This window comes from Sitophilus oryzae, unplaced genomic scaffold (assembly GCF_002938485.1).
Source record: "Sitophilus oryzae breed Bouriz unplaced genomic scaffold, Soryzae_2.0 scaffold_1621_pilon_pilon, whole genome shotgun sequence".
Taxonomy (NCBI): Eukaryota; Metazoa; Arthropoda; class Insecta; order Coleoptera; family Curculionidae; genus Sitophilus; species Sitophilus oryzae.
In genome coordinates, this window is record NW_022146305.1 from 632,276 (window position 1) to 650,454 (window position 18,179).

The following is an 18,179-nucleotide window of genomic DNA, read 5'->3' on the forward strand; positions in this document are numbered from 1 at the left end:
ATCGTAATTGTGCGGTCTGGATTTTAACGTGTAAGACAGTGATGTAGACAGCTTAATGGAAAATCAAATGTATTAAAAAGAGATAAAAATTGCGTTGACACATTCTTCTGAGCGGTATTGCCGGGTTTTGCATCAAAATTTCAAACCGCACAAGAAGGCGTTTACGAAAAATGTTGCGTTTAGGATTGGAACTTTATTTTTCACTATTAGTTATTATACATTTTACTACAGCTGTAATAGATTATATTTTGTTTAGATATTATATTATCATCATTTCAGTAGTATACGTGAAAGTTTTTAAAATAGCTTATATTCTTCTACACACATTTTCCTACATACGGTAAAAAGCCGGTAAAAAACCGGCAACACTGTATACCGCTTTTGATTTTGTCTCTCTGTCTGTCTCAACCGCTCATATATATTATTCTCTCTGTCACGCTCGTTAAAATCCAGACCACATAAATTGGATGACCAGCAATACAACAACAATAACAAACAACGCCTTATTGTGCAAAAAGGCAAAACAGCTTCATCGACAAAACACTCACAAAACAAACAAAAGCGCAAGAAAATATATACAAACAACAAAAAATACACAATACAAATCATACAATTCAAAAAAATTTAAGTCATTAAAATTACAAAAAGAACATACTTATATGGACAATTGCAGAACACTAAGCAGTAAATAGATATAATTTTAAGAGTTATAAAATATTAAATACTTAACCTTTGACCAGTGTGTGAAATAATCAAAATTTTAAAATTTAAAATTGTTCATGATTAAACATCAACAAAAAAGTCGTTTACCGCATATAGGGCTCTCTCCAGTAAGTATGATTTCAGAGCTTTGCAAAATGCGGAGAAGAATGAAAGCGACTTGATATTCAAAGGCAGATGATTGTACATTTTTTTGGCATTGTACAGTATTGAACCTTTAACTAGTTCTGAGCTCGGATAGAGATCATTCCTAAGTGGATAGTTATGAGATGGCCTTTCGGGAATAGCAGATACTATGTGCTTGCGGATTAAGCAAACGGATTCAAAAATAAATAAAGAAGGAAGAGTCAGCATTTTGAAATTTTTAAAGAAATTCTGGCAGTGAGTTCTACTGTTCAGTCCCAATAAATATCGAACTACTCTCTTTTGAAGTCTGAAAATACGATCAAATTTTGTTGCGCAGCAAGTACCCCAGAATGGAAGGTCATAACGAAGATGCAATTCAAAAAGGGCATAATAATATAAGTTCCTTAGAAAAGCCAAAAGAAAAGATAGAATTTTTTTTAACCAATCTTTCAATGATATTAGATAATGTGGGCAGGAGCGCCATTGGGCGATAGTTCGAAGCTTCATCTTTATCTCCTCCTTTATGCAGAGGAATAATTATTGCTGTCTTAAGGAAGTTTGGAAAAACTTCTTTTTGGATTGACTCGTTAATTAAAGTAGTAGGATGGATTAATGAGCATTCAGGAAGTTCATATACAGCAGAAATGTTAACTAGCGTTACCACTTTTTCTCTCGCGTCTCGCGTATCGTGGCCGTGTAGGTTCGTGTGTTACGCCCTTCATTTTTTACTCCCAACGCGCGTAAAGAAAAAGAAAAGAAGTTTCACTTCGAAAAAGGTTACGAAAAAATAATCTTACAAAAAACATTCTAAATGACCCGCCGCTGGGTTAAGAAAGAAGGAAAATATAAGGAAATGAGATAGAGGAACTTTTATTTTGTGGAAAAATTGTACAAAAAAGGCTGGGAAAAACTGATACGATTTTCGCGAACCGAAGTGCCATTATTACACTAGAAATATAACAGGAAAACAAGCATAGCGCCGGAAAACACGAAATAAAGAGGAGAAAAATAATATAATTGCTACACGCAAAGAACGGTAGACTAAAAGGAATTACCAACCTACGCATCATCATTTAAAATGGTTTATATACTCCCTGTTTTATTTTTTGACAATATTATTTTTGTTTTGGCATTCTTATGTTCTTTTCCTTTGACGTATGATGTATTCAAGAGAAATCTACAATGCCACTCTAACATTATCAGGAATACCTAATATTCTTAAATTTATGTAAGCCCGACAGATGGTTATATGATAAATAAAAACCTTGTTACATATTCTTCTTCTTCTTCTTTTAGAAGGCGTATCGCCTGTTTAGTTCCGGTTTCCTCCTCGTCTAAGCAACTCTTGCGAGGTTGACTGCCAACTGTCTTGCCAACGTTTAGGTGGTCGTCCAGTAGGTCTTCTGCCATGGGGTACGTTGTTGCGACTTATTATGGCCATTCTGTCGGGGCCCATTCTATTGACATGCTGGTTCCATTCTCTTCTTCTCTGCCTTATCCATCTGACAACGTCGTTTGTTTGGCACTTTTCTCTTATGTCTACATTTCTCTGTCTGTCCCTCAATGTGTATCCAGTTATCATTCTTAAGGTCTTCATTTCAGTAGTTCGTAGGATTCTCTTTGTTACTGATGTTTCAGCTCTGGTTTCCGCACCATATGTCATCATTGGTCGTATGCAGGTTTTGTATATTCTTGACTTACATTCTGTGCTCAAATGTTTGTTTTTCCATATGGGATATTTAAGATGTCCTGATATTGCCGCAGCTTTATTGGCTTGTCTCCTTACTTCTCTCTCTTCCAGGAATCCTGAGCTTGTAGTTTTGCATCCGAGGTATTCGAATGACATTATCTGATCAATAGTTTTGTTTTTTATTACCAATTTGCACCGTAGAGGCTCCTTTGTAATGGTCATGCATTTGGTCTTATTTGTGGAAATTTGCATGTTAAGTTTTTCTGCCTGTCTGTTAAAAGCTTGTAGCATTTTTTGGAGGTCGTCCTCTGACTCTGCAATAAGTACTGCGTCATCGGCATAGCATAATATGTTTACTTTATGCATTCCCATTCGATATCCTAATCCAGTATTCTTGACGATTTTCACTACTTGATCCATGATTGTGTTGAATAACAGAGGACTGAGACTGTCGCCTTGGCGAATACCAGTTGTAGTTCGAAGATGCTGCGTTAAGGTAAAGTTTGTTCTTATTTGGGTTGTTGTGTTTGTGTTTAAGTCCTTGATAAGTTCTGTGAGTTCTTTCGAGACATTACTGCTTTCCAAAATGGCGATGATGTCTTTTAGTTGGACTCTATCAAAGGCCTTTGTTAAATCTATAAAACATAGATAGGCTGGAGAGTTATATTCTAAGGATTTTTTCAACTAATTGCCTGAGAACGAACAGTGCATCGGTAGTTGATCGGTTTCTTCGGAATCCTTGTTCTTCCTCGCTTATTGGCACTATTGAGGAGATTTTGTCCGCAATGATCTTAGTCAGAACTTTTTAGTCAGAGCGAGGTGCTCAGTAATGTTATTCCTCTATAGTTTGCTGGGTCTGTTTTATCTCCCTTTTCAAAAATGGGTATTGTTATACTTTGTTTCCATTCTTCTGGTATTTTCTTATGTTGTAATATAATGTTAAACAGTTTTGTGTATTCCTCTATGATAGCCGTGCCTGCGTTTTTTATTAGTTCGTTTGGTATTTTATCTTGATTAGGAGATTTTCTATTTTTAAGTTTCCTTATTGTCTCTTCTACTTGCTTGTAAGTGATTTGCGCATGATCTTCTGTTTTATCTCTTTGGCTTGTCTCTTGTGCTTCCATTGGCTCATCTGCTTCTGCGTATAAGTCTCTGAAATATTTTTCCCACGTATCTTCTGCAATTGTTCTTAGTTGTATTGTTTCATTTGTTTCTCGTTTCAAACCCCTCAACATCTTCCAAATACGTTTTTGTGCTCCGTACATATCCGCTTCCATTTCGCTACTAAATCGCTGCCAATATTCTTCTTTAATTTCTCGTACTCTATTATTAGTCCTTTTCCTTATTTCGGTATAGATATTTCGGTTCTCCGGTGTTGGAGATTAAATGATTTTATTTCATATATTGTGATAGATTTTTTCTCTTATGAAACCAAGAGTTCTAATAATTTAAGAAGTTTTATTTGATTTCACAATCATATTTTATTATGAAAATTTAAGCTCTGTTAGAAAGAATTGTTTCTCCTTACGATTTACTTGAAAACATTCTGGATCGGACATTTATACAGCAATTTTGTTGAAATGCTCGGCATTAAAAACACCTGGGGCGTACTTTTATTTGCCTGGGTCATGCAACAAGAAAAATATTTCGTTTCTGATAAAGTATATAAATATTTTTTAGCCTTGTTACAAAAAAAATAATGTTCTTGGCACGAAATCTGTTTTTCTTGGTATTAGTATATTATTTAGCAGGGTTTCATGCTTGTAATAATGCTTGCTTGCATGACTGTTATATTGTTTCTGATAATTTAAAGCCAATTTTCAAATACAGGGTGAGTTTTCTACGATGTTCTCTCTGTGTGTCTCGGAAACTACTGGAGATAGAGAGTCGGTTAAATGGGAAAAGAATTACAGTTTTGTAGGGGTCCAAATGTTTTGGTGTATTGTGGTGGAATAATGTTTTTAGTTTGCTATTGTAATACGAAAAGTTCCAACTCCAACTTTATGTCTAATTCTTTAAATTGTCTTACATACCTAAAAATGTGTTATTCTTTCGTTTCAGGAGTGGACTACATGCATCCTGACCTAAAATACAACTACGTAAGTATGTTCTCTAACTCATTCTCTAGAGAATCCAATAAATAAACAAAACTCGACAGAGCTGAACAATTCAACGTCGCACAGAGGAGCATTTTGGTGTTAAAGCTGGCCATAAATATTTACGTTTTTCAACCATATAAACTTGTACTTCTTGTATAAGCTGTTAATAACGATGATAATTATTATTTAATTATTGACTGAAAGTAATGATATATTTGACTGAACTATAATATATTTTCCTAACCAGTGGCTATGAGAATTTGCAATTAGTTCTTGGATTTTCTAAAAAGTAACGACAGGAAAAAATAAAATTGATTTTATGGCTTTTTAGTTTGTTAATCTAGGACAATTTAACATTGTCATTTGGATGTCATTATGGCTTTCATAATAACACTAGTGCTATTATGAATTCATAATAACATGCAAATTTTAAAATAAGAAACAAGCAAAAAAAGATACCTAAATACGTTTGTTTATTGTAAACATTAATTATAATATCAGTACAATTGGTTAAATTAATTCCAGACGATGACAGGTGAGTTGAATTTTTAGAAAGTTAATTTATTTCCTGAGTGCTTGAACTTGTTGAAGACCCATCATTGCCAGAAATATTACCCAAAATATTACATGACACTTTTTTCTTATTTTCTCTGGAATTTTCTATATAGCTCTCTGCCACTGTGATGGGTTGGTTTGGCGCCAACCACCATGTCTTTGAACAGTTAATAAATCCACTCCTGAATCTGCAAGCAACGACGCAGACGATCTACGGAAACAATGTCCAGTGTATTGTTGTGGATTTGGAAGACTTAGGAACAATGCTATTTTATACTGCATTTTCCCTAAAGTATTAATGCCAACGGGTTGCTTAATACATTTTCCATTTCTGTACCCCACAAAAAATCGAGTATGCTCTGTGTTGCTTGGCTGCATAGCTAAATATATCTTCGAACCATTTCCACCATATTTATTCCTTCAACATTCCCTTTCGTTATAAAAAAATCTCGTGATATTTTTGTTTTCGTAAATGGAATAATGACATGAATGCATTGTCCTTCATCTTTGACATTTTGCAGCTGCAGATTTGTCAACTCGATACGCCGGCAGGCTCCCGCAAGTCCCACTGTCAATGAAACTTTTGTCAAGAAATAAGTTTTATCATCGACTTCCAACAAAAAACGAGTTATGTCTTCTTTTCTTAAAATTCTCGATTTTTTTGACCGAAATCCTTCCGATTTTCTTTTTAGAAATGCAATTAAATGGACGTACGTAATATCTGTATTTTTCTTCACTGATATAACTGAACGTAGCATGGAATAATATACCCAAAGTGATGAAGCCTTCCTATGTTTTGAAAGATGTTCAAAATATGCCAGGAGAGCTTTTTCGTTACTACTATTCTTGATTCCTTTCCCTTTACACCAATCTTCAAGTTTTATATAGGCTTGCTCGTACGTTTGTCTTGATTTTTTCGGGAAGTAGGGAATCGACAACGTTTTGCGCAAATATCCGAAGGAACACTTTCAGAATCAGAATCACCCATATTAATATTATTTTTTGCTTTTCGCTAAAACTGAACGTTTAACACAAAATTGAACATCAATAATTGAGTTGTCAAAGTCAAAATGGAAACAATCAACAAGCACGGTTACCACGGCGCGGCGTCGACTAATATGGGCACCTGATAATTTTGAATTTTAATTTTTATGAGGATATCTCTGATATTTTAAATTAAATCAAATCTGTTTGGATCGTCCCTCGTGTGGCGTCGTAGATTAAATTTTGAATGATACACGTTCGATATGAACTTTTTAATGAAACTTGTGTAACTAAGCCACGAAGCGTTAGCCGAACGTTACACGCGTTTCATTATGATGTTCATATCGAACTTGTATCATTAATAACTATTATGGCTTTTGTTCGAGTGTTTTTATACCATGCTACATAAATACGCACATTTTTCATAATTATGAAGACAGCGTTAGATTATATAGTTTATTTTATTACTAATTTAACATTGGTATAATATATCATAAAATTTTATTACTAAAATAATAATTATTTATTTATATCATTGCAGGTACCCAAGCTCATATTATACAATATGTCCCCAGATTGTCTTTACAAAACGATTTTTTTTATTATTGACATTTTGGGATGTTTCTTACACAGCCATGGCATTCTAGATTGAAATTTAAATACGATTTTTTTAAGCGGAAATGTCAGAAGTTGACATATGATATGTCATTTTATTCAGAGTAGTTTCATTTTCTATAGAATAATGTAAAAATATACCCAGGGTGCTATTTAAAAATCAAAAGTTGTAGTCATTTCCGGTGAAACAGGAAGTGACCAAAAACAATTGAATACGCTAATCAATCCTAATTTATGTCATACACTAACATACCAAATTTCGTTATTTTTTCTAAAAAAAAATAGAAAAGTTATAGGGGTGAGTCACTTTTGGGACGCGCCCGGTATAATATGATCCAGGAATATAACTGATTTATGCATCCAAATTAGTTTTTATGATACGAAAATATGTTTGGCCATGTTTTGACATAAAATGCTCCTCTGTGCATCGTCGAAGCTTCCATCGACTTCATTTGTTTCGATTTTCTTTTAGAACGCCGAAGCCAGCTTCGATTTTAGCAGTAACGATCCGTTTCCGTACCCAAGGTATACGGACGATTGGTTTAACAGGTGAGGTGCCTAAATTATTTACACATGTTTTTTTCAGTTCGTTGAGTTAGTAGTTTCTGTCCTTCAATTATTTATTCTCTCTTGCTTGTTTTGTTTTTTTTTCATCAAAATATTCGATATGGTGATTTGGCACGAGCAAAATTACGTCAAGTTATTTCATCATAGAATTCAAGTTCATGTATTTTAAAGGTAACATACACACATACAGGGTGGCCCACCTCATTCGCCTCGGTTGATTATACGAAAACGGATACAGGGGTACCTATCAAAAATTGCTGGTCTATTTTAAATATTTATTATACATAAAAACTTCGTTATTTCAAATACAACACCCTGTGTGTATTTTTTAAAACATGTCAAAGCAGATTTATATGCTCTTTCAAACTATATTAGGATTTCTTATACCTATCTGGCTTAGATTTTTAATAAAATGCGATTTTTCAATAAAATTGTAATCAAGATGGCTGGTGTCGCCATGGCAATTTTCTAGTGACACTTGGTACCTATTTTTTTCACCTAGACTTTTTAAAAGTACCTAGATTTATTTTATCAGAAAAAATTAGGCAGTATCTGCTGGCGAAAGGAATGGATATGTTACTGGTGATTTTATTTTGTGAGAACAATTGCTTGTTGGCCTGAAGGGTTTATACTCAAAGATATCATATAATAGGAATTTTTTTGACAAGCGTTCCTTTGAAAAACTACTTTTCCTATTTCGCAGAGCTGATAGTATGGTATATGAAAAACCTATTAGGCAGAAACCTGTCGTCGGAAGTGAAGAAAATGAATTTGCCTCAATTGATTCTTTTATAGAAAATCCAATAATATATCTACAAGTCATCATAATATAAATCAAAGAACTGCTTCTTTATTTTTCTTGATAAAATAATAAACACATACTTATTAAACTATTGTAGGTAAATTAAATAAAAGTAAACTGTTATAAATTTAAATAAAGTCCATAAACTAATGTCAATTTTCAAAATATTTACTAACTGTCACTATCAAATTGCCATGGCGACACCAGCCATCTTGATTGCCATTTTATTGAAAAATCGCTTTTTATTCAAAATCTGAGCCAGATAGGTATAGGAAACCCTAGTAAAGTTTGAAAAAGCATTTAAATATGCTTACATCCTCCTACCAAAAATGAAAAAGATCTCTCAACAAACAACCAAGATATTGGCTTGTATCTATCTTAAGTGGGACACCCTGTATACACATATTTGGGCAATACTAAATGTCAAAATGATTTTTTTTTCAGTCATGGTACCAGGTGTGCCGGAGAAGTGGCAGCTGCAAGAGATAATGGGATTTGTGGAGTGGGAGTGGCTTACGATTCGAAAATTGCAGGTATAAATTTAATTTTTTATACATGATTAAATAACTGGGCATATTAAATAATTGGATGTAAATTTCAACGATTCTAGTGTAGATAAACATATAACTATATTTTTATATTAAAATGAAAAAAGTGTCGCGTCGGTCTCGGGCATCATCAAACCAAAATTAAAATTAAAATAACAGCACACATATGGTAATCGCAAAACAATTTCCGATGCACGTGATCAACTTTGAGTGATAAGCGATGGCGACAGCGCTGCCAGATTGTGATGGATTTATGAGATGAATCTTAATTTAATTTATTATATCATTTTTTAAAGATATTTACGTTTTATTTTTAATTTAATAACTAATATTTTAGTAATTAATTGATTTATTTGTTTTATACCTTATTTTACTTATTACATATTGGCAAAAACTAGTCCATTATGAAGATTATTCTAAGCGTTATTATGGGTTATACTGGGTGTTGCATCGTCGAGCGGGACATAGGAAATCCCATGTAAATTTTAATGGAGTCAATTATTGGCTTCCCTAATTATTTTAGAGAATAATTCTATTTAGGTTTATTGAAGAGCACTAAAACCCACATTCAAAAAAATAACTTTAGATATTTTTGATTAGCCCGTTTAAGAGTTATCGCCGATTTCTTTTTAAATATTTCTCCCTTCTTATGGCCCTGTATTTACTTATGAGCACCAGTCAAGGTAAAAGATAACTGTCAAATGAAGTTGTCATTTCAGAAATTTATCTATTTTTAGGGCCATAAGAAAGGAGAAATAGTTAAAAAGAAATCGGCGATACATAACATATCGGCTAACATACCTTGGACACAGTCCGTCCATAAGATAACGGTACAGGGGAACACTACCAGTACCTTGGACACAGTCCGTCCATAAGACCCTCGAATTACTTCCGAGGGCTCAATAATAAACAAAGAAACTGTCCTTTCTTCCATGTAACATTCTGGAGGACAAAAGAAAAGGGACGCCAACGTGCCAGCAAAATACAAATACAAGTTAAGTTGGGACATCCAAAACTCTACCCTGTTGCTTTGAAACAGCAGCTGATTCAAATTATACAGCAAGATTTAAATAATCACCATTTCTAAAAGCCGGGATACAACAGAGCGGCAAAACAAAGTGAGGTTCTGCACGGAGAGAGTTGACAGAAGCGAGATGTTGACAGCGCCTCCTCAGAGCGATAACAGGGTTGTGTCAAACGATAACAGGGTTGACGACTAGGGAACGTAAAAATTACGCCAAGCGTGCCAAATAAATTATCAGGCCTGAACGATACGGAATCCGGTGATGATAGGCCAGACATCATATATTATATATAAAAAAAACATGTAACGAACTAAAAACGTTACAGTGTCAATGTCAACATAAACTAATTTCGATTTTGAAAATAGCTACCGTCACGGAAAATTGTCATAACGACACCAGCCCTCTTGGTTGCAAATAAAAAGATTATCTAGAAAATTTTCTGAAAATATGATAGATATATCTGTTGAAAGACCGCGAATGTTTCTCATAGGGGTAAATAAAAATAACAATAAAAACGAACCGTTTTAATAGTTACAAAGAAATATAAGCCGTGAAACAAAGTGTGCTAACGCCAGTTTGTAGCTCTAATAGCTTAAGGAGAAAAATAATATGATGAAGGAACAGCGGGTGAGCTACTCTGCTGGGAAATAAACTGCGATTAAACTTAATGAAATCCTAAAATAAAAATTCTCTCTCTTGCTAGAAGGCCGCGTTTTTTTCCAGCTTATATTATTTTTTGTTATTAAAACATGGTAATACTTTACCTTTTTGACTGGTTGGTGCATGATTAATGTAGATTAAATCTACGACCCAGCCTCTGAAATATTTAAATACGTAGTAGTAGGGGAGCCCAAGCTGCTAAATAGGGTTTTACTCGAGCGTTGTAGAAACCTATTGGATTCTGAAAATTAGATGCTAAAAAGAAAAAAAAGTTATATCTTTTTAAAAAATCCTATATGGGTATTTTGCCACTGCGAGAAAATCTACAAAATAAAATAGTTATTTTTTGTAAACACTTCTGCTTTAAATCTAAACGGGCACTGCTTGTCAGAAGTTAGGTTTACAGATATAAAAAGTTGCTTAACGAACAAAAAAATGCTTAACGTTTCGGAAAGTTTATCTCTTTCCGTCGTCGGAAGCAAAATAAACAAAGAATAAAGAAAAAAACTATTTAAAATATTTAAATTCAGCTATTCGAGAACACTATAGCTTTTAAAACAGATACGTCTACAAAAACCGTTGACGTTCATTTTGTAGACGCTCTTTTTGTTTTAGGCCAGTAAGGCGAGGATAACAATAGGGTATTATCTCCGAATTCTTGACACCCGCACCGATTGACGTGAAATTTTAACAGTGAATAGAGATATGTGTAAGAAACAAAAGTTACATAGTAGCGATGTGTGCTTTCACCCTGGGGGTGTGCCACCCCTTCTCGGGGGTGAAAAGTAAATCACCCATTTTAATTACAAAAATCAATAAAGGGATGAATTCTAAGCAAAAAATGTTCTATAACATTTTTTCAGAAAATTAATATTTTTCCGGTTATTTAGGATTGAAAATGTTGATTTTTCATCTAAAAACTGCATATTTTTCTGCAATGTTTTATAAATAACTCGAAAACCTTGCGTTTTATCGCAAAACTCATATAAAGCAAAAATGAAGCTTTTGGAATAACGAATCGACTCATTTTTTGTTGACCGTAGGTGTAGTAATAGCCGAGTTATCACTGTGTAAACTTGATTCTTTATTTTTCGAAAACTAAATTGACTTTTTTTCGAAAACTAAACTACTTTTACCGTAAAATAATGGCGAAAGCACACATTTTTCGAAGAAAATGAATATGACCATTTTTCAAGTGCTTGAAAAGACCTGTCTTTTTTTAAAGGTCTTTTCAAGTTCATAGCTCAAAAACTCGCGGAGTTGTGAAAAAAATAAAATGGTCACCTATTTTTTTCGGAAAAAAATTAACAATAAAATCTATGACTAAAATCATAAAAATAAAAACTATCAATTGGTAGAAAATTACATGAGCTGCAAATTAACATCTATAGTTGAATAGTTTTGAACTCTTCATTTTTACGAGATTTTTGGGTTTTAAATGCTCAAAGAAGGTGGTCCTTACTTGCAAGTCAAACTAAAAAACGTAATATCTACGAAATAAAGAGATCTACAGAAAAATTGAAAGAGAGCAAAAATATTGCAGAAAAAAGACCTTCAATTTTCCTCTGTTGCATTTTTTACGTGTCTTGCTTAGTTTTTGAGATATGTCAAAAAAATTATTTTTTTTTTAAACAAAAAAATTTTTTTTTTCATTATTTTCAACTTTTTTCCAAATTTAGGTATTCTAAACCGCTCGAACTTGCAGAGTCAATCGTTAGTGTCTAAATATAGCGAGCTGTAGATTTTGTTGTTAATTTTTTCCGAAATAATGAGGTGACCATATTATTTTTATCACAACTCCGCGAGTTTTTGAGCTACGAACTTTTTTAAGAAATCATTTAAAAGGTCTTTTCAAGCACTTTAAAAACGGTCATATCTATTTTCTTTAAAAAATGTGTTCTTTGCCATTATTTTACGGTAAATTGTTGCAATTTAGTTTTCAAAAAATAAAAAATCACGTTTATAGAATGATAACTCGGCTATTATTACAGCTTAGCTTCACTTTTGCTTTATATGAGTTTTGCGATAAAACGCAAGGTTTTCAAGTTATTTATAAAAATTGGCAAAAGCATATTTTTTTTATTAGTTTTTAGACGAAAAATCAACATTTTCAATCCTAAATAACTAAGAAAATGTTAATTTTCTGAAAAAATGTTATAGAACATTTTTTGCTTAGAATTCATCCCTTTATTGATTTTTGTAATTAAAATGAGTGAAAAATTTTTCGCCCCCGAGAAGGGGTGGTACTCACCCCCAGGGTGAAAACACACATCGCTACTATGTAACTTTTGTTTCTTACATATATCTCTATTCACTGTTAAAATCTCACGTCAGTCGGTGCAGGTGTTCCCCTATTGGATATTTGAAATAACTATTGTTGCTATCCAATGCTTGATTGATTTCATTATATAGAATTCTTCTACTTACTCATCCAAGAGACTATTTGTTTACATCACTGTTTTTCTTGTATCTTTTATTAAATAATCCGAAACTTAACGATATTTTCTTAGTTTCTGGAACTTTTCAGACAAATTATTTCGAAATTTCCATTAGAGTGGAATAACAATTTCGAGTTTCCATTCGTTCAGAACCGCAGCTCAATTAATCTAAACGAATTAGATGTTAGCGGTTTGTAATTAGAAGTCCTAAGAAATTAAGATCGACAGTTTGTAATTTTAGACTGAATAAACCACCAATTTTGCTCTTTAATATAATATTTAATATATATACGACTAACCATGTTAAAACCCTTTACTGAAATTATTCAAATGACTAGCAAAATATCTAAATTAAATAAAGTTAAGTAAATGTTGAATAAACGTATTAGTATTTTAATAAAACACACTTTTAGATGCATCAAGTTTAATGAGAAGAAGAGTTTCGGAAATACAGGGTGTAGAAGTTTCATTTTTATATCGATTTTTTTCCAAATAATTTATGAAGTAACGCCAATATTTGGATAAAAATTGGTACCTAGGAATTTTTTGACATTAGAAATTTGATTTTGATGTTAATATGACTCCTACTTGTAAAGGACGCCATCTAGATATTTTAAAACTGGATTGAAGACTAATAACTTTTCGTTCGTACACCTGTATAAAACTACTGAGTAAAAAATATACATTTACGGCGTTTTTTATGTAACAAATGTTACCTAGCGTTTAAAACCGTCCTAAATTTAATAAACATTTTTTATACACTCTTTATAATCAGAAAATCATGAAAACTAAAAATTAAGATTTCATGTGTCTAAATATTTTGAGGACACCGTATATTTACAAAATTTATTTACACTAACTTTTAAAATTATGCATCTTAAATTTTAGTTTGATAAGTATTTAATTTTGTACGAAACATAATTTAAAATTAAAAAAGTGAGAATCATATACAAACATATTTTGCAAAATTAAATTGGGTACTCTTTAAATTTTATAGATATTTTGATGACAAAATTTAAAATTTTAATTGAAAAATACCTCGTAAACCTTTGAAAATTATCTTTTAAGTTTGGTACTTAAGGAAACTATTTAGATTTTAGCTCAGTTTTACAAGCAGATATTAAAAGGAGTTTTATCTTTTATATTGAAGAACTTTACTTTGTTTTCGTATTGTAAAGAGACCTAAATTCCTGGCTTTGTTAACATATTCCACAGGGTGTTTCAAACTTTCACCAAATATCAATACATATTTAGTTTTCCCTCGTATAATTGACAGATGGAAACTTTTAATTTAGAAAGAGATACTAAAAAATCAAATAATTTATCTACAAATTGCTTAAAAAAATTATCAAAATCGACCCACTAGAACAAAATTTTAAGTAGAATAAAAAAATACATATTGCGTTAAAAAATATCAATGAAGGTAACGCTGTACTTAAACTGCCGTTAAACGGTAGCCTACTGAAATGCCGTTAATAGATATGCCGTCGTTGATGTGACGCACTTGACGGCTTTTTAATGCTTTAGTTAAGTGCTATAAGTTGATTTAATTAAGGTGTACATCTGGATATTATCGGTTCAGGATGGAGTAAGTGTTTCAGTTAGTTTTCTGATTGTTAATTTATCTATAAACATTTTTAGGTTAGTTAAGTACCTAATTATTTTTCATGACTGAAATTAGCATGCTGAAAATTGGGGATAGGTTCAGCTCATTCGCTGACGTAAAGAAAGCGATTGAGGAACTTGGTGAAAATACGTACACAACATTTTAGAAACGAGATGCCCGTACGATTGCAAGCAGTAAAATTGTGAGACCAATAGAAAGCTCTTTGATTTATTATCAACTTCTATATGCATGTAATCACGGTGGAAAGAAGTTTCAGGGCGGTGGGAAAAAAATTCGACAGTCTTGGACATTTAAAGAAGATTGCCCAGTACATGTAAGATTCAAAGCATCGTCTGATGGAAAAGCACTCGAGGTAACATCGGTTCAAATGAAGCACAATCAAGTCACTTCGAAGGTAAGTTTACAAATTAGTTGACATATAGTATGCTTTTAGAATTCTAGCTTGAACAGTATTTTATTCATAAAAGATATATTTTGTAGGTTCTACATGCGCATAACCCTAGCCAAAGAAAACTTTCCAGTAACATGAAGGAAAGTGTCAAGGATTATTTGAATATGAAGGCCAATAGAAAAATGATACAGCAAAAAAAAAGTTTAAGTTTATAATCATCTGCTGATGATGCTAACATGGTTAGCGAAACGCGCGTCCAGTGTAAAATAAAAGTGTTTTGGTGTGTTGTGGTGATTTAATGTTTCTATTATCGTCTTATTAGTCCCAATAACTACTCTGTTTTCAGGTGCCAATGTAGCTGTTTTGCGAGATGAAGACAATAATTTCAGAGGACTTTTCATTCAAAGTCCTACCATGAAAAGTACTTTTCCAGAATTTCTTGCAGTAGATGCTACATATAAATTACTTAAAATAGGATTACCTGTTTTTCTCATAAAAGACATCCAAAAGGACAGGACTTAACAGTCATAGGACTACCAAAGAAAAAGAGAAGATGTACTGTAGCATTTGCTAAACAATCCTATCATGAAAAACAAAATGTAATCCTGAATCGCTTCGTTAAGGATCGTAACATCGTTAGAGACATCACAAATGGGAAATTTCTTGAAACTGTAGACCTTAAAATGCTCCCCGAAGAAATATCACATGCCGTTCTTGATGAGGCTCTTGTGTTGATATCCACATGATAAGGTAAGTCTAGCAATACCTAATAATTACCAAATTAATAACTAAAATGTAAATTACGATTTTTAGAAGTTTTTGCACCGAGAAAGCCTTTGAAAAAATAACCTAAGTTTTGTTCTGTGTGCAGTGAAGACACGCAGAAAAATCATATGTCACTTTGTTGCAGTAGATGCCTTCTATGGAGACATATCCGTTGTGCAGGATTGACTAAGCGACCTAAATCAAAACTGTGGTTTTGCAATGCTATCTGTAGCATTATTATTTTTAAGTTGACGTAGTATTATTTTTAAGTTGTCAATTTATAATTTGCAATAAAAACCTGAAAACCAATGCCATATATTACATTTTATCGCAAATACATTTTCAAACCTACAACGGCAACATATACGTCTACCTACATATACACCGTTTCAAGTTAATTTTATTCAGAATAAGCCATGACGGATTTTGGACAACATTACATTACAAATTATTAAGTATTAATCAGTAGCCTACTCTGCATTCACGATTAACGGTATTTTAGTACGCGACGGTTCGACGCCATTTTAACCAAAGCATAAAAAAGCCGTCTAGTTCGTCACATCAACGACGTCATACCTATTAACGGCATTTCAGTAGGCTACCGTTTAACGGCAGTTTAAGTACAGCCTAAAGGTAACGCGATACTAAACTAATTCAATATAATATCGATTTTCTTGAAACTCTATACATCCCTACAGTATAATAATTTCTTGATAAAACCGATTGGAGGATAATATGATCCCCGTCATCAATATCAATTAAACAATACCCGTGTGGCCTTGAAAATTGTACTTAATTACAAGTTTGAGGCCTGGCAGCAGGCAATTTGCAGATAAATTTGTGGCCTGCGACTGGCTCAGAATCGATATTGAAACCCATCATTAAGCCTTCGTTATTAGTCCATCGATTTAGATAGGGAAGGATTGTTAATTAGGCCCATACACACATTTTGCGGCAAAATTATTCAGCTAGTAAAACAAACAAATAAAATTAATACTTAATTTTTAAGACTAGAAATAAGTAGAGTTAAAGAAATTATACGTTATAAGTTTTATTACATATTAGGTTGTAGATTATAGCCCATACTTATATAAAAATTGTAGATTGACTAGACCATGCTTGATTACAAACAATAAAGAGATAATACTTTGTTAGTATTCGCAATAATTTATTGCTTAGTTTGTTCTCTCTCGAAAGCAAAGTAAAGTTTTGTACATAAAACGTAAATTCTCTTTTAAAACCTGAGTCGAAATCCAAACTAAAAACTAAATACTTCCCTTAAGAAGCAAACTTAAAGGATAATTTTCAAATTAACGGTTTTCAAAGGTTTACAAAGCAATTTTCCTTGAAAATTTCAGCTCATTATAAGTTTTCCGAAAGATTTTTGCTGAAACATCTTCTCTTTTGATATTGAATTTGTTTGCCAGTTTCAGATATTTTAACGCCTACGCCGCGTATTTTATTGATAGGGGTGTATATATTTGTTTTTTTAAACGAGTGAAATTTAAAACAACTTTGTCATCAAAATATCTATAAAATTTGAAGCGTACACTATATTGCATGGGTGTTTTTTTGCACAATATATTTGTATATTAAACTCACTTTTATAATTTTAAAATATCTGTCGTACAAAATTAGAACTTAGGATAAATTTAAAAGTTGCTGCAAATAAATCTTAAAAAATACAGTGTGTTGGGCAGCTCCTAAAAAGTCAAACTCGCAGTTACAAAGTTATCACGCTCCTAGTTTACAAAATCACAATCGTAGCAAAATCGGTTCTGTATTGTATTTTATAGATAAAATACTAAAATGTTTACCCATTTTTTTTCGTTGCTGTTATTTTTTTATTTTAGTAATTTTAGTAAATTCTTAGTTATTTCCTTCTTAATTTTTGGATTTTTTAATTTCTTTTTCTAAGTAACCAACCAAACCAAACCAAACCAAACTTTGTAATATATCTTATTAAAAATTCAATGCAAAAAGTTTTAAAAAAATTCGTTCACATTAAAAGAATTCCGAGGTTTGAATCCCATAAGGGCTTAAAGCACTCCACTATCGGTAATCTTAAGAAGCTTTTCATAGAGATATGTATGCTTGACTAGCAATCGGCCTTTAAACTTTTCAATTTCCGAAAAGTTACGAATTCTTGGCACATCGTGTCTATGTATACACGCTCTCCATCCGAAAATATAATCGACGTGTACATATTTATGGAAAATGGAAAATTCATAACGAAAGATGGGGTCTGGCCGGGAAAGAGGAGGCGACGAATCAATTTGCCGGGGCGATGAATTATGTATGGAATCGGGCGACGCCAAGTAACGAAAACTGTTTTCGCGGCCGACTCGACGCGCTAATTTTGTTTGACGAAGGCGTCGTGATGCCCCGTGACGTCATAGGCGTCGGTCGTCGTTTCGGAAAACCGTCTAAAAAACGCCGGAGATTAAGGGTGGAAAGATAGGAGAGACAGCCAGGGAAGCAGGCCAACAAGAACATGTTTAATAATTTACTTAGAACACCCTCACAAAAAGTCACTTTCACAGCACTTTTGTCCAACACCAGTATGA

At 32.7% G+C, this 18,179-nt stretch overlaps 1 protein-coding gene across 1 annotated transcript in view; it reads left to right on the forward strand.

Annotated features, from left to right (window-relative positions):
• The window catches only part of LOC115880323 (neuroendocrine convertase 2), an 80,125-nt gene that overhangs the window by 39,329 nt on the left and 22,617 nt on the right, over positions 1-18,179 (forward strand). Inside the window, exons 4-6 of the mRNA XM_030897520.1 lie at positions 4,598-4,635; positions 7,262-7,338; positions 8,603-8,691. Coding sequence (XP_030753380.1) covers positions 4,598-4,635; positions 7,262-7,338; positions 8,603-8,691 — 204 coding nt within the window. The remainder of the gene's footprint in view (positions 1-4,597; positions 4,636-7,261; positions 7,339-8,602; positions 8,692-18,179) is intronic.